The 27185-nt window shown below is 41.4% G+C and overlaps 1 protein-coding gene across 6 annotated transcripts in view; it reads left to right on the top strand.

The window, feature by feature from the left end:
- TEAD1 (TEA domain transcription factor 1) overlaps nt 1-27185 on the top strand; it is a 313180-nt gene that overhangs the window by 101956 nt on the left and 184039 nt on the right. The window contains exon 1 of one of the 6 annotated variants that reach the window (XM_027852535.1): nt 7473-7489. The exons of the other annotated variants lie outside the window; for them this stretch is intronic. Coding sequence (XP_027708336.1) covers nt 7483-7489 — 7 coding nt within the window. The 5' untranslated portion in view covers nt 7473-7482. Of the gene's footprint in view, nt 1-7472; nt 7490-27185 lie in introns of those variants that run through there. 6 annotated transcript variants of the gene reach the window in all.

Genomic DNA, 27185 nt, shown 5'->3' with positions numbered 1-27185 from the left:
TTTTACCACAGTCATACGGATAGTGAGCATTCGATACAGAATTTGAACGCAGATCTTGCTCTAGAGCCAGCCCTCTCTATGGCCCTTTGCCTGCTCCTCTTGGTGCAAATAAAATAAATGGAAACAAGATTAGGATTCTGGAGAGGATCTTGCTCTGAGAGCATACTTGCCCTCTTAGGATTTCAAAGTAAAATCATTCTAAGTGTTTTGTGTCCTGTGTAGCATATTCAAAACGATGTGACGCCTTTTAGTGAAATACCAAGTGTTTTTTGCTTTAGAGATGCTATAGTATTTCCAAGCATTCCTAGAGCTTTCAGTACACTGTGATGTCAGCAATCCCAAGTTGCACAAGAGGCAGGGTCGAGTACAGTGCTATTTCCTCTGGGTGATGAGGTTTCCTTAAAGCTAGGCTGCAGAACAGGTGCAATGTCAGGAAAGAAGAGAATTAAAAAAAAAATCTCTTGAGGTTTAAGCCTATTAGAAGGAGATGGCAAGATCTTCTGTCTTATTCTTCCCTGCCCTCCCTCAAATATGAGATTTAGCCTGTGCTATTTCTGCTCTGGTACATTGTTCCTCCCTTGTTATTCTTTGATCTAAAAGTCTTCTCTGATAGCACTAAGAGCAAAAATTTTTGAAGCTCATTGACACTTTTCCTTTCTCTTCATCCCTGTATATGTGTGTGTGTTTGTGTGTATGTGAGCGTGCATGCACAGAAGCCTATATATTATTTATGCCTTTTTGGAGAAGGCAAAAGGGGGTTTACTTTAATATAAAAGGCAAGGGTTAAATCAAGTAGGAAACATTCCCAGCACCAGTTCCCCCAAGTGGGCTGCCATTTCCTGGGTGTCTCTGGGAGCACTCATCAGCACTTTATATCCGTCAACCGAGGGAAGGAGAAACATGGTTTATCTCATGATTGGATCTCCTCCCTTTTACTCTCCTTTTCCCACTATCCCCTGTTTGTTTTTAACAAAGAAAAAAAGTTAAGTAAAATCAATTGACAAACCTCTTCTGACAACATGTAGTATTCCCCATCCATAGGCTTTACCCCAGCTCCATGAAAAGAGGATTTCATCCATTTACCAGTTATAGCTACAAGTTTTATATGTTTGATAATATGGCCCATTTTTAAAAATCAGAATTGATCTATATTCATACCCCTTTTCCAGTGAAATAAAACAATCCCCCAAATCTTGAGATTCTCCACTTACATGAGATCACACGTATCTGAGGAGGGTGAAGCTACTTGAAGTGTGGTTACCTTTCCCTTTGCCCTGAGTCAAAATCTTGGTCATTAATGGCAGAGGACGGGACAACATTAAGAACCTTTAGGGGGTGGTCCTGAGATCATGAGCCAGAAAAAATGTATTCCATGTCTGGGAATGTCTGGTGGCACCCTGGAATCCCAACTCCCCATCAGCTCAGAACAGATGGACAACTGCAGTTGATGCCTGCTAGGTGCCCAGGTGCTGCCTGAGGACAACTGTAAGGACAGCTACCATCTTCTTTGACTTATACCTAACCTTCCCCAATCACCAAGTTATAAGAGAATGAACAGAGATAACTATTGCTTCTTCTGTCTTCCCTCTTTGCCCCTACTTCGGTAACAGTAATAACTTTCATGTGGGTAGCCTGTGGTGGTTAAACAGTTCTTTTCACGTGTACTTTTCTTTGATTCCCACAACCCTTTGAGGTAAGTAGTAGTTTTAATTCTTTTTTTTTTTTTAATGGATGAGGAAACTGAGGATGACAGAGGTAAGTAAAGGGAATTACCTGAAGTTACGTGATTCAGTTAGAACTGGATCTTTAGCTCAAGTGTTTTGACCCCAAATTCAATGCTTTTGCTACTATAACATGCTACCTTCCAAGGAGGAATGAGTGGTTAGTAGGCGAGGGAACTGGCAGGATTGAAAGGAGGCCCCTTCTCATGCTGACAGGACCAGTGAGCCATTGCTGGGACTGCCGCAGGGTGCAGAGCCCAAGGTTATTGAGAGCCTAAGCAGGATTTTCTAGGGCACCCCTGGTGTCCTTCAGAGGTTGACCTTGGTTCTAGTTCTGTTTGTGAGAGTCTGGGAAATAGATTCTTCTTATGGATCCTTCCCTTTTCAGTTTCCTCTGGGTCCTAGGAGTCTGTCATTGGACCTTGGCTTGTTCCCTTGGGTCTGGGAGCGAGTGGGTGAGCTATCTGAATTACTCCCTGTGTCCCCAAGGACAGGTTCCCAAAGACCCAGTTGGTGCCTTGAAGCATTTCAAAGACTGTCATGTCAGTGAGGGATTAAATTTGTTTCACTAGGCCTCGGACAGCAGAACTAGGAGCAGCAAAGGGAGATTGCACAGAGGTAGATGTTTTGGTTCGGTTTTTGGCAAAAAGTTCTTTTTTATCCCAAAGTGGAGTGGGATATGTTGAGAAAGAGTGGGTTCTTGTCACTGGAAGTCTTCCGTAAGAAGGTCAATGGCCATGTGTCCTGAGTGTTGTTGAGGAGTTGCTGATGAGTTGCAAGAGATGGATGGCCTCTGAGGATTCTCCCAGTTGTGCAGAGACTCTGGTAGGCTTCAGGTAGGAGTTCTAGTCTGAGCTGTACAGTGCCTTTTCCCCCCTTTCTCAGCCTGTTCCTGAGTGCCCAATGTATTTCTTGCAGAAAACTGGTTACATCATCTAATGAGAATGATCCTATGACCAGTCCTTCTGTCTTCATTGTTTTTTCTTCTAGGTGATATTTAAATTGGGGTATATATCCCACAAGGCTCACAAAGGGCAGACATTTTTAATCTCTGCACGTCATGGATCCCTTTGGCAATTTGGTGAAGTCTGAGAGTTACTTCTTTGAAAAATGTTTTTGAGTGCATAGAAGAAGATGCATAGACATTTTTATTTATTTTATTTTTTTGCAGTTGGGGTTGAGTGACTTGCCCAGGGTCACACAGCTAGTAAGTGTCAAGTGTTTGGTCTGAGGCCACATTTGAACTCAGGTCCTCCTGACTTCACGGCCGGTACTCTATCCACTGCGCCACCTAACTGCCCCCATAGACGTTTTTAAAAAATTCAATTTTATTTTCTCTCCTTCCTTCCTTGTCGTCTTCTATCCATTGATAAATCAAGAAAAATAAGACTTATTATGTCATGCAAAACAAATTCCCGCATTGACTTTATAAAAAAAATGAAAGAAAGAAAAAGAAAAAAAAGAAAATATGCTTTATTCTGCACTCTTGAGTCCATCAGCTCACTATTTGGAGGTGGATAGCATGTTTTATATGAGTCCTTTGGAGTTGTGATTAGTCATTGTGTTGATCAAAGTTGATTCTCTTTACAATATTTTTCTTGTATAAATTAGGCTCTTGGTTCTGCTCACTTCAATTTACATCAGTTCATATAAGTGTTCCCAAGTTTTTCTGAGACCATCCCTGTCATCGTTTTTTTTTCCTGTCATCATTTCTTACGGCACAACAGTATTCCAATATGATCATAAGCTACAACTTGTTCAGCCATTTTCTAATTGATAGGCACCCCTCAGTTTTCAATTCTTTGTCAACATAAAAAAAAAATATTTTTTTGCATATGAGTCCTTTCCCTTTTTTCTTGATCTCTTTGTGATATAGGCCTAGTAGTGTTATTGCTGGGTCAAAGGGTATGCACGGTTTAACAGTCTTTTAAACATAGTCAAACTGCTTTTCAGAATGTTTGGACTAGTTTATAATTCCGCCAGCAGTGCATTATAGTACTTGTTTTCTCACATTTATTTATTTCCAACATTATTTTTCTTTGTTAACTTAGCCAGTCTGATGGCTATGAGGTAGTACTTTAAAGTTGTTTTTATTTGCATTTCTCTAATTGTTAGTAATTTACAGCACTTTTGCATATGGCTCTTGATAGCTTGAATTTCTTCCTCTGAAAACTGCCTGTTCATATACTCTAACCATTTACTAGTTGGAGAATAACAATCAGGCAATTGGTGTATTTCCATTCCATTCCAAAATGTAAATCTGACTCAGTTGTCTATATACTTTAGAAATGAGACCTTCATTAGAGAAATTTGCTGCAAGCACCCCCCCATTTCCTGTTTCTCTTCTAATTTTTGCTGCATTTGGTTTTGTTTATGCAAAAAACTTTTAAATTTCATTTAATTAAAATAGTCAGATATGTATAGAGATATATGTGATTTCAAAAGGAAATCAATTATATTGAAATATATAAAAATATTTTAAAAACAAAGTCACAGATAATATTAACAATGATAATAGCTCACATTTTTATGGTTCTTTCGATCCAGAAAACTGTTGCCATTCCAATAAAAATTCTCCTAATGTTCATCCCAAGCACTTTTACAAATATTGTGTCATTTTATCCTCACAGTTAACCTTGCATGTAGGTTACGGGTAGTGATTAGTGATTTTGAACTTAATGTCACACAGTTATTACGTATCCTTGGCTGGATTTGAACTCAGGCCTTTGCGTAGGGAAAGAAACTTAAAAGTTTGTACCTAGAAAAGGCTAAGTGGAATAAAGATCCCCCCCAAGACCTTCCAGCCTTAGACAACTGAAGATATTTAGACTTTGATTTGTGCTTTTTGATACAGATTGTATTGGGTGGGTGGGAGGGGGGTGGGAAATTACATTTTTGGTTTCTTTTCAGAACTAGAGAGAATTAATGTGATCAATTATCCCTTCATATAAATAGTTCATATTATGAAGCCTCTAAGTTTGTTTTCATTCATGCAGCTTGAAAGATACACTAAACTTATTTTGTTTTGTTAAACAATGTTGAACTTTTCCTGGACCCGCTGATTGATCCCACATTTCACTCAGGAGCCTGTTGAGCAGATGGGCGCATCAGGTAGTGATGAATTTTGAAAGAAGCCAGTCATGGCAGAATCTCCCTTAATTATATGCAGTTTTTTCTAATTGGGCTTATTGTGTGCACCCCTGTGTATTTCTGCATACCTGATGAGGTGTAACCTTCTAGGGGATTAATATTCAGGTGAAAAAGAACCTGCTTAGAATTCTGTTGCCTAAAGTATTGGGGGAGTGGGCACAGGCAGGAGCCAGGGCTATAGGGTATAAATGGAAAAGGTGCTAGGCTTAGAGATCTGTGTTAGTGTCCCCATTCCCCCTCTTTAATCCTCAGTTTCTTACTGTCTAAAAGGAGACGATTAAAATGTATGATTTACAGAAGGCCCTTTCAGCTCTGACATTCTGTGTTTCTTTATTTCCCTGTTAGCACACATTTTCTCCCACGTTCCTGTTCCTATGAAAGTGAAATGAGCCTGGGGAGTTAAGAGAGAGAAGACCTATTCTTGGCCTCTTCTCACCCATTTTATGCCACAGTTTCCTCATCTATCACGTTGAGAATCATTTGACTTCCTCCTTACTTCTCAGTGATTTTGAAAAACAAATGAAATGATTTGAGCTCTACCTCTAAAGATAAGATATTACTGCGATGTACACTTGCTCCTGGGAAGTGGTGGTAGAAGGAGGGCAGGAAGGCCTGAGTGGTCTGTGGTTGTGGTTGAGGTCTCCACCATGATGACTGACACTCAAACCACCTAGATTTCTCTGACCCATGTTCTCTAAAGCCCAGAGTGGTGGATACTTTAGAATTTTAATTCAGAGAATGGAAAATAATGACCCCTGGAGAGCATCATGACCTTCATATCTGTTGCTTGTTTCCAAACATTGGTTTTTTTTTCATAGTGATTCCTGTGAATTCTCTTCTTGGTAGAAGGCTTTGCTTGCCTGTGCTTGCCTGTGCTTGCCCTGCCTTCTGGGCAGGAGTGGAGTTCTGAAAGAGTAGAGGAATGAGGGCTTCGGGAATTCTACTGGCACTCATGGCTAGCCTATAGATATCGGACATATGTTACAGGTCATTGCCCTCCCTTTGATGCATCAGTTCCACAAATATAAAGGGGATTCATTCAGAAAACTATTTGTTGTTGTTCCTATGAAGAGTCCCCTAATATCCATGCATATTTCTGTGACTTTTACTGCTATCTAGAGAGTATCATAAAAGAAACTAACCACATTATATTTCTAATTGGCTTTTAATTTTATAACTCTTAAAAAAACTGTCCCAAGAAAGTGACATAGTTTATTAATAGAACTTAATTATGGATAGTTATTTTTGCATCAACCAAGAAGCTTCCAGGCAGGTAAACTTACCAAAATGAAAAAAAGAAAAAAAAAACACACAAAAATCCACAATTCCCCTCCTTAATCTAAAACATTCAAGGAAAAAAATGGCCATCTTAGCACTTAGCTTAGATTTAGCATCTGCTATAATATTTTACATATGTTAGTAAGCTGGTTTTTTAAGCCATTCACAAAGGTTTTGATTAATTACTCAAATCCAGCCCCTTCCACAAGGCTCTTTTATTTGGAGTGGATGGTGGTGGGCACCCTATCTTGTTGATCTGGGATTTGACAAGAGTTAGATGGCCATTTCTTTTAAAAACATAGTTATTTCCATCTGGTTGAAGATTAGAGATTACTGTTTGTGACTGCTTTTATCCAGACAGGTTGAGAGTAAGTTAATGCCTTGATCAAGACATTGGTCCCTCTAAAGTTTCCCTGGTATTAAATATATTTGAACGTGAATAAGGTACTTGGAGTGATGAAATACCAGATGTTAGGTATCGGGTTGCATGTTTATTCAACTGTTGTTGGAATGGCTGTGCGAAGATATGCTTTTGTATTTCCCGTCTCTTGGCAACATCTGAAAAATGAGAGAGGGGAGAGAGAGACAGAGAGAGAGAGAGGGAGAAAGAGTATCCTAATGAAGGTTACGATTTTAGTTACTCAGATTGTAGGCAGTGTTTTTGGAGAAATGTCCTCACAGACCCCATATGGCCTTAGCCACAGGGCATATAAATGTTAATTGAATAGAATTTTCAGGTAGGTTGAACACACTTCACACCAGGCTCTGACACATATTAAAGTCACTGGTAGCCAGCAGAAAGGGAGACGGTCCAGTCAGGCAGTCATTGCTACTGTGGAGCCTGCTTGGTGTGGAAGATGAGATCTTACCCAAAAGAGTCCCCCCAACAGAAGATCTCTGACATAGGACCCAAAAGCACTTTTAAGAGTGTGATTGGGTAATCTTAGAAATATTTCAGAAACCATGTTTATGTAAGTCCACTCTTTAAAAAGACTCACACATTGCCTTATTTTCAGTTGTTCACTTATCAGACATTTATTAAGCCTCTACTATATGTCATATTCAAGGGATATATGGACAAAAATGAAGTTATTCCCTGCCTTTCAGGAAGCTTACAGTTTATTGACAGAGACAGCATGTACGCAGATAAGTAATTTCAAAATGTATACAAAATAATGCAAGATGATTTTGGAGGGAGGTGCTAGCAGTGGGGCTGATCAAGAAAGGCTTCGTGTAGGAGGTTAAGTGAGCTTTTAAAGAAGCAAAGGATTATAGGAGGTAGAACCTAAGAAGAAGAGGTGTTATTTTATAGAGGCAGAATAATGCATGTCATATGACAGGTAAGTGACATCCCTCAGTCACATCCTGGGTATGTAGTACCAAGATTTCTGATCAACACAATGTGCTAACTCTAGGTTATTTCCCCATGCTTAGAATGACTTCAATGACCCAGATATTGTGAATGAGAGGTAATTATTTTTAGGCTTCTGTCTTCATATCAATACCACAGTGAGTCAAACTGGAACATCTAGTCTTGTGTATATCAAAGGTTGTTGGGCTTGATTTAATTGGCAAAACTGATTGGATTTCCCTGGTAGATTTGACTCTTTAAAAACTAAATGACTTTAAGGAAAAAAAAAAAAGCTATTCCTTAGAAAATTATGTTTCTCCCTATAGATGCGTGCTGTAGTATGGTTCTAGACCTTGACTGAGAGAGTATTACTTTATTGGTGTGTGTATATGTATGTGTTTTGTGCATGTTTATGGATATATTTTTCTTTTTTTCTTTGAAATTTTTATTTCTATCCATTGTTTTTCTGTCACTTTCGTTTCTGACTGTATCCTTCCTCCTTCCCTTTCCAAAGGAGTTATCCTTTGTAACAAAGAATAAATAGAAGTGAGGTGAGGAAGGAAATCAGTTCAGTGAAACTGACCAGCACGACAGCTGAGGCTGACAGCATGTGATATGTGTTCCCGTGGCTGCATGTATCTGACAGTACCACCCATAGTCCCCCAGTTCTGCCAGGATTGGAGGGAAGGACATTTTTGATGTTTATTATTGTTCAGTATCCTTGTTGAAAGCTGATTCCATTGATCTTCTTAGGGGATCAGGGCATTTTTGCCTTCTGCCTTTGATATTTTTGTTTGTTTTTTTTCCTTAAAGTCATTTTCTGTTGCAGTTTATTCCTTAGAAAATTACGTTTCTCCCTATAGATGCATGCTGTAGTATGGTTCTGAGATTGGTTTTTAACTCAGGTCCTCCTAACTCCAGGGCTGGTGCTCTGTCCACTGTGCCACCTAGCTGCCCCTGCCCTTGATATTTTTGAAAATCAAGAGAGAAGACCTGGTGATGCTGATTGGGAAGTGCTGAAGCTTACACAGCCCTTACTGTCTAAAGGTCAGGTTGTCGGACATCATCTGAGGAGCATGATCATTGTGAGAGGTTTATACAGTTCGAGCATCCTTACCAGCCAGATAGTTCTCCTGACTTTGCAGGCTGTCAATCATCCTAAGAGATGAATAGACACCATACCATTTTGGTGTTTTGCCCCCAAAGAGTTCTGGTACTTGGTAGTATTACCTGGAATATTAGAATGAGGAAAGAGTCATGGGAAAAAAAAACCTTGAGATCTTAGTAGACTTGTCCCAGATCTCCATTGTTCCGGAAGGATCTAGATCTGACTAGATCTGTGACTGCTGGGCTGAGTGCTGAAAGAATCATTTAGCCATCCCGCACCGCCTTTCTGACTTGTTCTTAAGGTACAGCTGAACTTTTCTCATAGGCTTTTGATGTTACTAGTAGTTCCAGATGTCCTGTATGGCAGAAGCCTGCTTTTTGTTGCTGGGGTTGAATACTTCTCTGGGGATCATCTTGCATCACTCAATAAATAAACATTTATTAAGTGCCTACTGTGTGCCAGTGACCATGCTAAGCTTTGGGGGTATAAAAAGAGGCAAAAGTCCCTGCCCTCAAGGAGCTAGTGGGGGTGGCAACATGCAAACAAAATACATATAAACAAACTGTCTGTACAGGAAAATAGGAAATAACAGAGGGAAGGAACTGGAATTTTAAGAGGGTTTGGGGAAGGCTTCCTGTAAAAGGTGGGATTTCAGTTGGGACTTAAAGGAAGCCGAGGAGGTCAGTAGGTAAAGATGAGGAGGGAGCGTCTTCTCTGCATGGGGGATAACCAGAGAAAAAGCCCAGAGATGAGAGATGGAAGGTCTTGTTTCCGTGAAACAGCCAGGAGGCCAGTGTCGCTGGATGGAAAAGTATGGGTTGAAGAGTAAGGTGTAAGGAGACTGGAAAGGTTGGAGGGGAATAGGTTTTAAAGGACTTTGAACATTGAACAGAGGACTTCATATTTGATTCTGGAGGTGATAGGAAGCCATTGGAGTTTACTGAGTAGGAGAATGACATGTGCATGAATAGATCACTTTGGTGTCTGAATGGAGGATGGACTGGAGTGGGGAGAGACTTGAGGCAGGCAAACTGACCAGCAGCTATTGCAGTAATCCAGGTGTGAGGGGATGAGGGTCTGCACCAGGGTGGGGGCAGTGTCAGAGGAGAGAAGGGGGCATATTTGAGAGATGTTGCAAAAGTGAAATTGACAGCCTTAGCAACAGCTTGGGTATGGCGGTGAGATAGTGAGGAATCCAGCATGGACTCCTAGGTTGCAAGCCTGGGAGGATGATGTTGTCCTCAACAGTAACAGGGAAGGTAGGAGTATGGAAGGGTTTGGGAAAGATAATTAGCTCTGTTTTGGACAGAATGAGTTTAAAATGTCTACTGGATGTCCAGTTTGAGATGTCTGAGAAGCAGTTAGAGATGCGAGATTGGGACAGGAAAAATAGATTTTGAGAATCACGAGTATAGAAATGGTAAATAAATCCGTGGGAGCTGATGAGATCACCAGGTGGATTCTGAAAGAGAACAGGTGACTGCTAGGCCTTCTGGAAAGACCAGGGTGGGCCAAACTGAAAAGGAAGGTGCTAGAGTCAGGGGACCAGGAAAAGGCTCCAGATGGCAGGAAGGATGTCTAGGCATCTCCTACTTCGCCACGTTTTCCTACCCTGGATCTCCCGTCTCTGTTTCTGCCCTCGTGCTGAATCTGGAGTGCCACTTTGTCCGTAACAGGCACCCAGTATAAATGTTTGAACTGAAAGAGTGCAAGGAACAATCTTTTTTTTTCAAATGTCCCTCCCTCCCCATTCCCTTTACTTCGGCTGTGTATATATCGGTATGTCAGTTATTACTCTGTCTGTGGTGACATTTTCATACCCAAGCTAGTGGTATGATGGAGAAAGAGCCAGATAGATAGAGGCAGGTCGTGGTTGTCTCCGAGACATGTGCTGTAAGCGCTGGATGTGGGGGGATGGTCGGGGGTGTCAGAAGAAGACTGATAGTTCCTGAAAGCTTTCCAGGTCAGGCCCTGTAAATCTGGGTTATTGGCCCTCAAAACTCTGATTTTCCCAAATCCAGGGATATTCAGGAACCTCCTCCGCTCTGAGGCTCCAACCCCCTCTCCTACAGGTGAGAAAGAGGAGCTACCACGAAGCCTCTGAGTGTCCAAGCCTCTCCTATCCGTTTGTTCCCAGACCACCGTCCTTTCCAAAATGAAGAAACCTTGATAAATGAAGCTTGTTCCCTGGTCTTCTGTCATTGAAGGCAGGTTGGAACACATGGCTCCCCTAATCTGTGTTACTTCTGCTTTTGAGGTTCCATACTTCCCAGCTGTGAAGTCTTCATTCTGATTTGCCTTTGTTTTTTAAAAAAAAAAAGTAGTTTTATTGATTTGGGGGTGGGGGGAGGAGAGGAAGTGGCATTTATGTCAAAGCCTTTTCTGGATATTCCCACTTCCACCAGGGACTCTATTAGTCACCATCTCCAAAGAAAGGAGGAAGGGGCCACCTCTTTGTAAATAGAGACCAAGAAAAAAGTGTTTGGTCAACTTTTCTTAACGGAGACTCCGTCCTAGTTATTTAACTTCAGACGAGTAGGAGATAGATGCCAATGTAGCAGCAAAAGGAACTGAGGGTCATCTTTTTTTCTGTTCAGCTTGCTTTTCTTTTCTTTTTTTCTTTTCTTTTCTTTTTTTTTTTTTTTTGATGAGACAATCGAGGTTAAGTGACTTGCCCAGGGTCACACAGCTAGTAAGTGTTAAGTGTCTGAGGCTGGATTTGAACTCAGGTCTTCTTGACCCCAAGGCCAGAGCTCTGTTCACTGCTCTGTTTAGCTTTCTGAGGTGAAAGCTCCCCATGATGAGTTAGAATTCTACCCCTAGGGGCCAAGTTGAACCTGATGGTAGTGATGGCTGCCAGACCCTTGCCTGATACCCTCCCTCTCCTCCAAGCAGAGTTGAGGGGGTTTTCGGTCATTGAGTTTTCCTTGATCAAGCCATTTCTTCCTATTCTAGAAGTTTCTCTTGATTTCTCTTTCTGCTGCTAGTATTTAACCACATCCATAATGGCTATTGTAGGCCTTTCCTCTTAGCCTTGGACTTCACCCAATGGCCTGGCTGGTGAGACACCTGTCAGTACTTAGCTGAAGGGTGGTCCTTGTATCACAGACTCTACCCAGGACTGGGCTAAAAGTTTTAAACAATGATGATGATGATAGTGATTTTTATAGTTCTTGAAGGTTTGCAGAATGCCTTATAAATATTATCTCATTTTATCCTCATAGCAACTATGAGAGATAGATGCTATTATTTTCTACATTTTACAGATGAATAAATGGAGGTGAAAAAAAAAAAGGTAAAGTGACTTTTCACAGCTAGCAAGTATCTGAGGTCAAGTTTAAAGTGGGGACTTTCCGATACCAGGTCTGACGCTTTTTGCACTTTACCACCTAATTGCTTGAGAGTTGTACTCTGCTGGCACAGATTATCTCTACTATGTAACCAGGAATCAGAGGAGGATGTCAGTGGAGGATTCTTGATCTTATAGGATTTCAAAGTGTGTTTTTCCTCAGCTTGTTTATTTATCAATTAATTCAACAAACATTCTCTCTGGCATAGGGTGTGATAGAAGAATATGAGGGCATCTAATTCCAAGTCAGCTGACCTCTCCGGGCCTAAATTTTCTCATCTATAAATAAGGAGGTTGAAGAAGATGATTTTTAAATTCCTTTCCAATTCAGTTCAACAAGAACCTTTAAGGTACCTACTATATGCGATGCAGTTAGGCAAGCTCCAGGCCTAGAATCAGGAAGACTCATTTTTGTGCATGCAAATCCGGCCTCAGACACTTACTAGCTGTATGACCCTGGGCAAGTCACTTCTGTTTGCTTCAGTTTCATCATTTGTAAATGAACTGGAGAAGGAAATGGCAAACCACTGTAGTATCTTTGCCAAGGAAATCCCAAATGGGGTCATGAAGAGTTGGGCACGACTGAAATGACTGAACAGCAACAAAAATGTGCAATGGAGAGTGCTAAGTTCTGAGGATACAGATCAGTAAACTAGTTCCTGCCTCATGGAGCTTATGTGAACCAGGGGGAGGAGCAGGAAGGAGTACTGTCTCTGGATTTATGGCTGAATTCTTTGTCCCCTGGGTCTCTCTACATGTTGTTTTGGATTCACTGCCCCACCTCCTCCACATGTTTTCAGTCTCCTTTATCTTTTCTCCTAACAACAATGGCAAACCTATTGGCATGTCTAAAATCCAACTATACTTTTAGCTCACTGGTAAGTTGGGGTGGGGATTGTCTTCTGATTGACATTTCCTTTGGAAGGTTTCGGTTTGATCACAGGCTATGCAATCTCTTCTTGCCATTATTCTCAGAGATGATTACCAGGGTCAAATATTAACTATCAGAAAAAAAAAAGTTGTCTTTGATAGGAACATAGCATGATTCCAACTACAGTAAAATGACACACTTTAGGCCTGGGTGAATCACAAGAAATATATTTTTTAATTAAGTTATAAAGAAGGTCCTATCAGTGACCTGGTAGATGTCAGCTCACTTAAGTCCTTGGATTAATCAGGAACTATTAAAATGATCATCCAATTATAAACAGTCATAACTGTTGCAGAATGAATGTTTTCTTCTCTGAATTAAATCATTCTAAATTGAGAAATTGTTTAGGAATTGAGGATGAAGGAAAGCATGCCTCATTCTTTTAAAATTTATGAATCACCAGGAGGAACAAAAGAGAAGGGTGAGGTTGCTGTATTATCGTCCAGTGTTGCCCTTGCCAAAGAAAGGAGTTTTAATTTGAAATAAAAACAAAACTGCATTTCACGTTTACCAATAAAGTAGTTAAATTTGAAAATGTTTTCATATTTTAGAAAATTATTTTATATGAAAGACAATTAGGTACATAAGATTGGTTTTCATATGAAGAAAGTTGTTAATATTGTGGTTTTGCATGGTTTCTTTTCTGATTCAGGAATAATATTCTCAATGAGTATATTTGACTTGTTGAATGGAATATGGTTTCTCTACTGGTGACTTAACAGGTACTCTCTTTACTTACTTAGGATTCAGGCATGAGGGTAGATGCTTCTTCCATTGATTCAGACTACCAGCTACAGTTTAATGAGTGGCTGTGGCTGAAATAATTCATCTGGTGACTAACCCAAGAGGCTGACTGGAGTTTTAGTCTTAGAGTCACAAGGTTTGGGTTTGAGTATCTGGACCGCCACCCATTAGCTGAATGACCATGGACCAGTCACTTCCCTGATCTTGGCCTCAGTTTCCCTACTTATAAGACAAGACTAATGATCTCATAGGGAGTCATTGACTAGATGATCTCATTGACTCATAGATTTAGACCTAGAAGGAGCCTCAGAAGTTCCTAACACCCTTACTATTATATCAGTGAAAACACTGGGGTCCAGGGAGGCTTAGGTGACTTGTCTAAGGTCACACTGGTCATATCAGTTGCAAGATTTGAACCCTCAGACTCAATAGCTATGGCAAAATTTCCACTACAGTAGGGGCAGCTAGGTGGTGCCATGGTGCACAGCGTACTGGGCCTGATATCAGGAAGACTCGTCTTCCTGAGTTCAAATTTGGCTTCAGACATTTCCTAGCAATGTGACCCTGGGCAAGTCACTTAACTCTGTTTGCCTTAATTTCCTCATCTGTAAAATGAACTGGTACCTGGAAAGACTTGTAGGGACTGATGCTGAGTGAAGTAAGCAGAACCAGGACAATATTGTACATAGTAACAGCCACACTGTGCGACGATTAACTTTGATAGACTTAGCCCTTCTCAGCAATGCAAGGATCTAAGACATCTCCAAAAGTTCCATGATGAAAAATATTATCCACATCCATAGAAAGAACTATGGAGTTTGAATGCAGGTTTGCTCTTTTTTTTTCCCTCTTCTGTTTGGTTTTGTTTCTTCTTTCTTGTGGTTCCTCCCGTTGGTTCTAATTCTTCTTTACAACATGACTAATGTGAAAATATGTTTAATAGGAATGTATATGTAAAGCCCATATCAGATTGCATGCCATCTTGGGGAGGGAGGGGGAGAAAATTTAAAACTCAAAAGCTTATGGAAGTGAATGTTGAAAACTAAAAATACAGTAATAAAAAAATGATTGGAGAAAAAAATGATCTGGAGAAGGAAATGGCAAACCGCTCTAGTATCTTTGCCAAGAAAACCCTAAATGGGGTCACAAAGAGTTGGACACTGAAAGGACTGAACAGTAAACACATTGCTTCCCTCTGCTACATTGCCTCTTTCCCACCTCTAATAATCTGAATCCTCCTATGGTCATGGACCCTTTCCAAAGGGTTAGCTATGGTGTTGGTCCTCAAAAACAGATACATAATCATAAGCCCTTCCAGCTTTAATAGACTACTGAAAAATAAGGTCTACGTGTGTAGCCTTTGAAAGCCCAGGGTCAGCCACATTGATGGATGGGAGGAAGGATGCTACCAGAACTTAGCTTTGCTAAATAAACTGAACTGTCATTTACTTTTTGGATATAATCAGAGGAGACAAAAGCAAAATTTTCCTTTAATGTGTCTGATATGCCTTCTACAAGAATGAAAGCTTTGATTGTCATTTGTTTGAGTTGCAAAAATAAAAACTCATGTTTTCTTTAAGGTTTGCAAAGCTGTTTCTGTACATTCTCATTCGATTCTCTCAACAACCCTGTGAGGTAACTGCTAGGCTTATTTCCTTTGGACACACGGGAAACTGAGATTAAGAGAGATTTGAAACTGATTCAGGATTAGGTAGAAAGATAGTGTCTGTGGAATTTCAGCTAAAGTCTTCCTGACTCCAGATCCAGGGCTGGATCCTGAGCATTAAAGACTCACGTTTAAGAAGACCTTCAAAGAGCAAGCACAGAGTGTGTGTGTGTATATATGTGTGTGTGTGTGTGTGTGTGTGTGTATTTATGTGTATATATACATCTATATCTTCTATTATATGCTAATATTTAAAACAAGAATATTCACTTCTGGTATCCAAATTTTGGATAATTTGGTACTATACAAATAGTATTATTTGGATAACACTAATGATATTAGTCTTTGGTGTTGGTAATTTCAATGGGGTATCCTAATCAGTGATTTGAGTCTTGATTTAAATAGATTTGATTTAAATTGAATCCACACTGAGCTAAAGTGGTCTGTCTGGAAGAAGGATGATGTGATGATAGCTTAAGTAAGGTGTTCTTAAAGTCTCGAGGTCAATCACACACATTTCATAGTTTCCCTTCTTTCATTTACCCTTTGCAGAGCTGGAGGTGGGGGTCTGCCCTTTATTTAAAAGACAAAAACATTGGGTGAAAGTAGTGAGTGTACCCAGGCGCTGGGATAGCATGGAGCTTGATCTTGGCAATTGTGACGTTATTCACAAAACCTCCCTCCAGATGGCGGCTTGGTAATTACGATCAACAAATGAAACTAGAGATGTCTCCCTGGGAACTATTTTCTTATGTGTGGTTATTCAGACATTGGAATAAGAGGCACAGGAGAAGCCTTGGAAGGCAGAGAGGCAGCTCATGGGTTTGGGTGAGTTTTGGGGCTGCTGCTGCAGGTTCAAAGAGCTGGAAAGAAGGGGACCTATGTGTCATCTGGTGAGCTTCCCCCCCAGGTCTACCTCACCTCCATTTTCTTGCTTCTGGACATTTAGGAGAGCAGACCTGGCCGTGCAGGGGGCAGCTCTGTCCTGCTGCTCTGCAAACCTGCTTCTCCTGGTGGTGCTGCCCAGCCCGGCTGCTCAGCTATTTTGATTCATCCCTGTCCTGTGACAGCTTCCTGCTTCCCGTCTGAACAGACGCTTGTGCTACAGGTTTCTGCACTGTCCAGAGATTGTCTTTTGAAGTGCCCTCCAGGACTGGAATATTCCAGGGGCAGGCAGATAGAAAAGCCTCCAGTCATAGTGGTAGAATAAGCTTTTCCATCTTGGCTGATGTGTGTGGCTGCTTGTTTATTAGGGATCCCATTTTTGAATCTTAATAGTCAACCCTGTTCCTTGGGAACCAAAGAAATAAATTCTCTAGGGACTCTTCTTCAGTTGCATCCGATGGCCATGGGCATTGTGAAAGGGCTGGTAGCTCTGATAAATGTCTACAGCAACTAGATCCTTTCATCATCTCTTGTGGCTGTTGGATTTCGTACAATCATAGATTTAGAGCTAGTAAGAAACTTGGAGGTTGTCTTGTATAATGCCCTTATTTTAGAGAAGGAAACCGTGTCTCAGAAGTTGTGATTTTCCCACGATCACAGAGGTATACTAAGTGATGGGGATTTGGGGCTCAAATCCTCTGACTGGCAGCCATTACACTGCCCTGTGAAATTTGGTTCTAAGGACATCACATTTAAAGCAGGATGTTGAGGAGGCAGCATGGTATAGCGAAAAGGGGACTGACTTTTGGAGTCAGAAGGTCTGAGTTCCAGTCCTCTTTCTATCTCTTACTACCCTGAGTAAGTCTCCTAACTTTCTGGGGCACAGTTTTCTCCTCTGTAACTAGGTCCCTTACTCCTCTGAATCTGTAACCCTGTAAATAAGCAGGAGAATATGGAAGGGATGTTGAGAGAGCTGGAGACCAGGACGATAGGATGATGACCTGAAGTTCCTGAGGCAGGGTTAGGTTGTCTATAAGGAAACACTTAAGTCTTAAAGCTATGGAAAGAAGGAATGTTTTGCATTTTCTTTTTTATTAGAGATGATTTTTTAAATTTTTAGGTAATTGGGGTTAAGTGACTTGCCCAGGGTCACACAGCTAGTAAGTGTCAAGTGTTTGGTCTGAGGCCAGATTTGAACCCAGGTCCTCCTGACTTCGGGACCAGTGCTCTATCTACTGCGCCATCTAGCTGCCCCTTTATTAGAGATTTTTAGGTGACTCTTAGCCAAGGAGGTGACTCCTGCTCCAATATGGGTCAGGCTCTTTTCAGATCCAGAGTTCAAGAGAATGATTGAAGGTCTTGGTCAAGGACCCAGGATCTGTGCAAAGTTGGATTGGAAAGGGAGAAAGACTGGATGCACGATTTTCAGGACCATTGTCTTGTTGTTTCCTGCGGTAGAAAAAGAACTTTTCCTACAAAAATCTATCAAAACACTCAATTTCTATTGACTGTAGTAACTTGCCAATCTCTCCCAAGCAATCAAGCATTTATTAATCACCTACTGTGTTGCAGGCAGACATTGTGCTCAGCATTGATTGGTTGATTGGAGTGAGACAATCCTTGCCCTGGAGAAGATTCTGTTTAACATTTTGTTGGAGGAATGCAGTATAATTACCCATCAGTATGGACAGGCTTCATCTGGAGTGTGGGGGTGGCACTCACATTGATCCTGTAAGGGAGAGAGGGAGGGGTTCCAAGAGGCAGAGGTCAGAAGTGGAAAGCATTCTAGGGATGGGGGACAGTCTTTGTGAAGGCAGGGGAGTGGGAGTAGTAGAGGAAACCAGGGAAAGCAGTGGTTCAGTTTGCTGGAGTGTCAAGCGTGAGAGGAGAGCCTGCAAAGGTATAGACTGAAATCCCATTGGAAGGACAATTGAATGCCAAACAGTTTGTGTTTTATTCTTGAGGCAGTAAGCTTCTGGTGGAGTTCTGGTACAGTCAAGGGGAGGCCTGTTCAGGGGACATTCATGGAGGCTTACTCTCTGCATCTGCAGTTTTTTTCAGGACACCTTACCCCCTGTGCTCCAGAACACTGGCCAGGACTTCAACAAATTGTAACAAATTTAGCAAATTTAACAATATGCAAATTGAGGATATTTTAGCTATTTTGCAGGCCTGAAGCTCTCTCAACTCTTTCCATAAACTTTAAACAGCCTCCTGTTTAGTGTAAAATCTTTTTTTTTTCCTCCTGGAGAAGTTCATACTGAAGCTCCTGATAGGTAGCCTTGTCTCTGTTGCTCTAAACCCTCTTGGTTTTCCTGTTCCTGGTGTGACGCTCTCTATCCCTTTCAGAAATGGACTGATAAAGCTTTTGTCCTTTGGGGAGTATTCCCTATGGTTTGGAGAACTCTCTTTTGGCAGATACAACCAGTGTGTTAGCTGCTGCCTTTGTTGGAAAGGGCTCCTGAAAAGGGCCAGTAGTCTGTGTCTGTGGCTGTGGAAGAGGGTAAGGGCCTTGTTTGAGCTACTGGACCAGCCTCTGTTAGTGGCCATGTTAGATTTAAGTTCTCTGTATAAGAAGGCTGGAAGAGAGGAGGGGAAGACTGAACCCATGGACAGTTCAGGGCCTGAATAAAGATGCCCCTTTTGAAGATATGTGGGGCAGTGTGGTTACTGGCTACTTACTAGTTTGTTGTGGTGGAAGGAACGCAAGATTTAGAATCAAAGGATTTGGGCTGGTGTCTCAGCTGTGCTATCCTGTGAGGTAGAGAGAATGTAAGTATCATCCCTGGGACCCCCAGTTTAGAGGTGAGGAAACTGAAGTTTATGGAGCTGAAATGACTTTCCCATTGCCACAGAATTCAGAGTAGTGGAGTCATGGTGTTAATCCTCCCAACTCCAGCACTATTTCCACTATACTATACTTAAAAATCTTAGGAAGTAAAGTGTAATGTAAATGGGTGAGTATTCAGAGATCTGTCTGGAGGGAGTCAGACAATGAAGAGGTGACATTTAAGTTGGACCTTGAAGGATAGAAAGGATTTTATTAGGTCAAGATGAGGTATCCCCTGTAGTGCACATGGTAGGAGCAAAGGATGTGTTAGTAGAATAGTCCAGTGTGACTTGATAATAATAGGTAAGATTTACAGAGTAATTACCATGTATTGGGCACTGGGCTAAGTGCTTTGATAATTATTATCTTCAGTGAGGCACTTTTATTACCCCCATTTTACAAAAGTGGAAACTGAGGCAAACAGGTTAAGTGACTTGCTCAGGGCCACACAGCTAGTAAATGTCTATGGCCAGATTTGAACCCAGGTCTTCCTGTCTCCAGGCTCAGTGTTTTATACACTGGGTGCCTTAAAATAAGGGTGTGTATAGGGGATAAAATTGGAAAGGTCATTTGTGAATAGATTACAGGGGCTATTGGATGACAGACTTAGCAGTTTGATATTTGTGCAGTAGGAAGTGGGGGTCATTGAAGGCAGAAGGGGAGCAGGTGGTAGGGACGTGACATGATCATAGGGTTGCTTTGGGAAAACGTAGTCTGAGGGAAGATCCTGAGCCAAGGCAATGACAGGAGAATGGAAAGGAAAGAGGTAGATGTCAAAGTGACAAACGTAATTAAAGGAAATGAAATACAATGCTGTTGAGACAGCAGAGGAACAAGTGTATTCACTCATTCACTGCTAGTGGAATTGCAAACTTCAGACTCTTTGAAGAACAATCTTGGAAGTACACAGTAAAATAAAAAAATTAGACTTTTGGAACCAATAATTCTGTTATTGGGAGAATATGTTGAAATTATTATTCAAAATAAGCATAAATAGCTATAGGTTTAAAAATGTTCATAGTGGCCTTACATGTATTTGCAAACAACAAAAACTGGAAAGAACCTCAGTGTTCTGCAAAAGGCAGACTGGTCAACTGACTTTTCTTTCCTTAATGTAATAGAACATTGCAATGGAGTAAAAATTGGCAAGTATGAAGAATACAGAGTAAATTGGAGCTCCTTTTATGAAATAAGGTAAAGGGGGAAAAAAAGGAATTTAGAACCAAAGGCGTAGAGCTAACTCACAGACGGCATGTAAGAGGAAGTGAGAGAAGGAGCAACATAGTGTGACCGAGAACATACTGAGAATTTGTGGTACTTCATATTAGAAAATTAATTCATTTAAATGTCCTGTAAACTAAGCAGCTTTAGCTGGTAGCATGTGTTCATGCAAATTAAAAGCCTTTCATTTAAAAAGAAAGAAGAAAGGAAGGGATGGATTCAAGACGTGATCATATGGAGAACTAACGGATTGGTGACAGGTTACTGATTGACTCTTTCCTTTCCCAGTCTTTTCCATCCTCCTGATGCTACTTTTGCAACCTAGGGATTGGGACTATGGCCATGCCTTTGCTATAAATAGGAGAGTCAGGAAGAAGAGGGAAAGATGATGTAGTTTGTTTCTGGATGTGTGGGCTTAGGTAGAACATTCTGGTGGAGATGTTAAGCAGGAAGCTGAAACTATGGTATTAGGATTTAGGGATGAAGTTTTCAATAGAATTGGGACTCAAGCCGTAGATGTTCATGGAATATTAGAGCAGAGAGGGAACTGAGAGATTGTCTCCTTAGATCCCTTCAGTTTAGGAAATTTGCAGTTGTAAGAGACCCAGGTCACAGGGCTGATCATCTGAGGAGAGGTGATAACTTAAATCCCTGAGAATAGTAGTCTCCTTAACTATCAGGGAGAGAGTATGGAGGAAAGACAATCTCACCTTTGTCAGACCCTTGGGGAATTTGTGTATTTTGTTAGTGGAGGGGAGGGGCTGGCAAAGAGGCCAATTGAGCACCTGGGGAAGGAGACCTTTTCTTGGATGGAGAGGGTGGGTGTTTTCGGTAGTGGTGAGGGCTGTGTGCAGAGGACGTGGATTGGAAAAACACTATAGGATTTGGTGCTTGGGGGTGACTAGCTCTGCCAATGATTTTCCTGAAGTATGTTTCTGGCCGTGTCACTCCTGCTCAGTAAAATCGAGTGACTCCATTTTGTCTCAAGGATCAAATATAATCTTGCTTAGTTTTTAAAGCCCTTCACAACCTGCTTCCCCCTCCCCCAACACCTTTCTGAGCTTAGTCAGTTAAATAACCTCTATGTGCAAAGCACTATTCTAAGCTCGGTGGATACATAAAAAGGTAGTCCTTTGCCCTCAAGGAACTCACAGTCTAATGGGGGAAACAAGAAGCAAACAACTGTACAAACAAGCTATAGACAGGATAAATCAGAACTGCTTAGGAGAGGGAAAGCTCTGGAATTAAGAGGGTCTGGGACTTTAGCATCTATTACTCTCTTCCTGTACTCTACAGCCAGTTGTTTATATACAACCATGGCCTCTTTCTCCAATGCTTTTCATAGCCATGCCTGGAACAAACTTACTTCACCTGCTTCCTCAGCTGCTAGTGTCCTACCCCCTGAAAGTTTACTTTGTATATGTCATGCATATATTTAGTTACATGCTTATTATCTTGAGGCACTGCCCTTCACCTCCCCCCGCCCCAAACAATGTTAGCTGTTTGAGGTCTGGGGCTGTTGCAGTGGAGAGGACAGATGGTCCTGGCATCGGAAAGACCAAAGTTCAGATCCAGCCTCAGATACTTGGCCAGCTGTGCAACTCTGAGCAGAGCCTTAACCTGTCTGCCTGAGTTTCCTCAGCTGTAAAATGGGGATAATAATACCTACTTTGTAGGGTCGTTGAGAGGATCAGATGAGATAATATTTGTTAAAAGTGCTCAGCACAGCTCCTGGAACATAGGAAGTGCTATATAAATAATTCTTCCCTTCTCTCCCCACTGAAGAGAGCAGTGCCATCAGAATGTAAAGTGTTCAGGAGAAATTGGGCTTTGAAAAAGTTTTGTGGTGAAATTAGGGAGAGAGGCGGCAGTAATTTAACCCTTAAATTACTGAAATTACTTGGCACAGTAGATGGATGGAAGGGTTATTGGTTTTGTTTTCAGGATTGGAGGGATCTGGGTTCATAGGACCAGGCTGCTCAAACTGTATTAATTGGTTGAGAAAGCTTTGGAATTACTTTGGGAATTATGCCTGGTTGGAAGAAGAATGAAGGTTCATTTGCATCTTGTTGCCATTTATTAATTCCCCTGGGGCAACAAAGACAGAAATGCAACAGTTGCTGCCCTCAAGGAGTTTGTATTCTGCTGCTGTTACCTTTGCTGTTGTTGTTAAATGCTTCATATTATTATTACTGGAGAAATGTTACATACAGCCAGGTTACGAATACCAAGAATTTGCCAAGTTTGAAAAGCTGTTGATGCTATGAAGTTCTAGGAGAAGACCAACCTCTTAAGCAAAGGGATTGTTGGCATTTTTTGTCTTTGCATCCCCAATGCCTTGCCCTTAGTTGATGTTCAGTAATTGTTTGAGGGACTGAAGAATATGGGCTAAAAAGGACATGCCCCTCCTTGTGAGCTTTGTCTCGGTAAGATGGCTTCTGTCTCCTATGCTCCAACCCTTTCGGCGCAGGATAGGACACCAATCAAGAGGGCAGTAGTTGTGTTCCCGACACTATTTAGGGGTGACAGGGCAAGTCAGGCTTTTTAATATCTTCATTTACTACATCTGGCATCTTAAAAGAGAAGGTCATTAATGGCCTTCCTCCTCTCCTGGGATTTACCGAGGATTAAAGACTTTGCCACCAGCACACTGAATGAGCATTCTTAGCCTAGACAGAAAAATAAAGTTCCTTCTCAAACTTTGCATTTCCTTTAGCTTTCCTTAATAGTAATCCATTGATGTCCCTCTGAATGAGATATACTCAGGAGCTACCCCATAATATTGTCCTAGGGCTCTGGGCAGTGAGATTGCCCTAAACAGAATCATAGGGTCATAGGTTGGCTCTTGGTCCTAGACAGACAGACAGATAGATAGCAGGGAGTGGAAAAATGGCTTTCCCTCTCTGGGTTTCAGTTTCCTCATCTTGTAAAATGTGGAGGTTAGGCTACATGATGTTTAAGATCTCTTCCAGTCATAAATCTCTTATCTCCAAACTGACTATTTTCCCTAAACCCTCAAACCGGTTCTTGGAGAAATAAGAGCCATTGTGGGTCTCGGAACAGAGTGGGGAGTAGAGCTTCGGCCCATAAATCAATCACTGATGGCTGTCAAGGAAACACTGGAGAGCTGGCACTATTTCTTAGGGGGAGAGGTCAGAATCAGTGCCTCCCCCCTGCTAAGTGTGGGTTGGCTTTCTATATGGGAGCATCTTTAAAAGTTGAATATTTTGCTGAAATGATTATCAAATGTGCTTCTCCCTATCAGGGCCTGTGGCACTGGCTTCTTGCTGGCACTGCAGGTTTTTTCCTGGGCACATAACCTGGGCCATCTGTCAGAGCCCAGTGTGTGTGAATGGAAAGCTGGGACTGATTCACAGCCATTAATTGCTCCCTCTCATGACTGGGCATAGCTGTTCATCTGACCCACTGTGAGAGAACCCCGTGAGGGAGTGTGGGCGCATCAACCTGGGTAGCCTGGATGCTTACTGAATGTTGTGGCAGCCTGCCAGAGAAAGGTTTCTCTGCTCTGTTCCCTCCCCCCATCTTGTTAGCCTGGTGCTTCTCCTTATGGGAAGCTTCAGCACAGGAGTGACTTCTTTGGGGTATGTCTCAGGCAGAAGGCTGACCCCAAACAGCCAGGGGTAGGGAAACGCTTGTGCCAAGCCTGAGTTTGAGGATGGTACTTTCATTGTGTTCTCTCTCTCTCTCTCTCTCTCTCTCTCTCTGACTCACTCACTCTCACACTCTCTTGCAGGCTCTATAAATGCTGATGATGATGATAGAAGATGTACTGGTGTTTTGTAACTAATGACAGAATGTCCTTGAGTGAATGGGAAAGCAGAATTTCTTGTGTGAATTTCTTAGAAAAATCAAAGAAACATGGGATAGGAATAACTTGATTTATTGATTGAGGGGGAGTTAGAGGGTATAAAAGGAGGGCTAGCAATGGGCTTTGCCACTACCAGCTCTGGAAGGGAGCAAGTTCTTGTAGTAGACCTTCTCCCTGCTTTGGCTGCTTCTCCCCTTTCCCCACCCCCATTATTGAAAGTCTAGGATTTGTTAGTTTGTTGGGCACGTGTGCAGGGTCAGGAGGGGTTGCTACTTAAGACACCTCTTCCTAGGCAACATATCTATATGAGCGCAGGAAGGCCTTGGCAGTTCATGGAAATCCTTCCTTGTGGTACCTAGCTAACTGCTCACAGTCCTCTGGCTGGGGGTTGGAGAGGGGAGGGATATTGGAGTATATGGCCAGGTGACAAAATTAGAAATGATTCCATGTGATGAGAAATGGAACCTTTCCCCAGAATAGGAGGGCCTGATCCTTCCTTGGCTAAGACCGTCATGTTTACTTTGTTCACTTCACATCATCTCTCTGTCTTCAAACATGTGATCTTTCTGTCCTAAAAACAATGCATTTGGCTTAACCCTGTCCTGTCCTCAAGCCACTATCCATTCTTCTTAATATATTTCCTGGAAGGGTTTTGAAATGTACTTACCTTTGTTTACCATTTAGTCCCTCAGGGTCTAGCAACCTGGTTTCTGTCATGCTGACTGTCTTGTAAGGTGATGGGTCACCTCTTTATTGCCAAAACCAATAGTTTATCTTTATTGCCAAATTGTACTTTTTTTGTGCCAAAAGTCATACAAGAGATCTTCTGTAATTTCTTCTTTCACTTTCTTTCTTGATTTTTCTGCAGCATTTCAGATATTCTCTTTACCTCCCCCCCTTCTCCTTAGACTTTCATAACAAAGACACTCGTCTCTTTGGTTTTTTTTCTATGCCTCTTCCTTATTGTAGCAACGCCCACTCCCTCTCCCAGCCACTCACAAGTTATCATCTCTGCCCTCTGCCCCTTTGGATGTAGACCACTTAGAGGATTCATGTCTTTTGAGACTTTGATGATCTCTGTGTGGATGCTACTCACATCTGGAGTCCTAAGGTCACCCTTGGACTTCAGGTATATATCAGCATGTCTTGCTAATTGATGCTTCCACCTGGATAGCGCATTATCTTTGTAATGATGATAACTGACAATTATGTAATGATTTTTAAAATTAAACTCAACTGAGCTTATGATTTCAGCAGCGTTGGAAATTGCCACCCGCCTTTTGGAGAATTAATTTCCTATGGCACTCGAAGGTTAAGTCACCTGCCCAGGGTCACTGAGCCAGTGTGTGTCAGAAGCAGGAATTCAACTCCATTTTTCCTGAGGCCAGCTCTATATTCCATAAGCATTGCTGCATCTCTGATTGCTAATTAAGGTGTAAAAAAGGCTTCATAGTTCTTATTCGTCCCCCACATCAGGCCCATTTTGCAGAGGAAGAAACTGAGACTCAAGGAGGTTCGGTGATTTGTTCAGCATCATAGCTGCTATGTGGTCAAGGTGGGATTTCAACCCATCGCTGGAGTCTAAGCCCTGTGTTCTTTTCACTCATCCACCAAGCTCTTTGGTGGGTCTCATGTCTTTTTTTTTTTCTTAACAACTTTACTGATACATTTTGATACTTCCTAACAAAACCCAAACAAAACCTTTTACAAGGTACATTTCCCAAGAAACTTGTTTGATTATCTATCATTAACAGAAAGGAGGGATGTATCCTTTCTTTAACCTTGGCTGCAAACATCAACCATTATGTTTTATTTACATTGTTGCAGTCCGTTCATCTATTGTTGTGTTGGCTTGACTTTCCTTGCTTTGTATCCTTTCACAAAGGATTCCCATGATTCTCAGAATTACTCATGTTTGTGCTTCTTAGTGGTGTAATAATATTACTTCGCCCTCATGTATTGCGATTTGTTCAGACATTCCTCAATTGTTGCATACTTATTTTGTTACAAGTTTTTTTCCTTACACTTGACACACTATCTCCTGAATCTGCCTTTTTACTGGCTGTCCCTGTGGCTGGAATTCTCTTCCTCTTTACCTCAAGTTCTTGGCTTCTCCCAAGATGTAGCTCAAATCTCATCGTCAGCAGGGGTTTTCTGGTGCTCTTTACCTCCTCTCTGAGATTATCTTTGATTTACATGCTACCTTGTAGGTACCTGGTTATTTACATATCTTCTCCTCAGTTCAAATTTAAGCTCTCTGAGGGCAGGGATTGATTCTACCTTTGGACTCCCAGTGCTTAGCACGGTGCATGGCGCCTAGTGCGTAGTTGTTGACTTACATACGTGTATCTCTTTTCTTACAGTCAATAATTCCTCACTATATTTTTTTATAATGCGATCTTTGGGCATAGGGTAAAGATGATTTAGTAGGCCTTCTCAAGTAATCCCAAATCGTTTTGCAGAATAATAAGACCCAAATCACATCGCTCTTGGCAGTCAATTATTGTCTTCTTATAGCCCTTCCTACTGAATTCACCACCCCGCCCCCATACATTAGCATCTTTGCTGACTTGATGGGTATACACTGATACCTCAGAATTATTTAAGTTTGCTTTTCTCTATTAGTGATTTGAAATATTTTCAATGAACTATTGATTTTACTTCTTTGGAAAACAGTTCTTCTCCTTTGACCATTTGTATATTGAGGGATAGTCCTTAATCTTTTACATTTGTTTGTGGAGAATATTGGAGAGAGTATGGAAGGACTGAGTACATCATGGAACTGAGAATTGGTCCAACCATTCTGGAAAGCAATTTGGAATTAAATGAAGAAAGTGACTAAAATAAACGAACATGCCCTTTGACTGGGAGATTCTACTGTTAGGCATATACTCCCTGGAGTTAGTGATAAAAAGAAAGTCTCCACATTACCCAGAAATATTCATAGCAGTCCTTCTTATTTTAGCAAAGAAGTGGAAAGAAAGTAGAGGTCCACTGAATGGGGAAATGGCCAAAAAAGAGTAGTATATGAATGTAATGAAATATTATTGCAGTCTAAGAAGCAATAAATACAGGAAAACTTAAGAACTGATGTGAAGTAAATAGAAATATAGATATATATG

Source organism: Vombatus ursinus, unplaced genomic scaffold (genome assembly GCF_900497805.2).
Source record: "Vombatus ursinus unplaced genomic scaffold, bare-nosed wombat genome assembly UNPS02009770.1, whole genome shotgun sequence".
Lineage (NCBI taxonomy): Eukaryota > Metazoa > Chordata > Mammalia > Diprotodontia > Vombatidae > Vombatus > Vombatus ursinus.
Note: the sequence above shows the minus strand (reverse complement) of the source record. Positions and strands in the feature narration are given on the sequence as shown.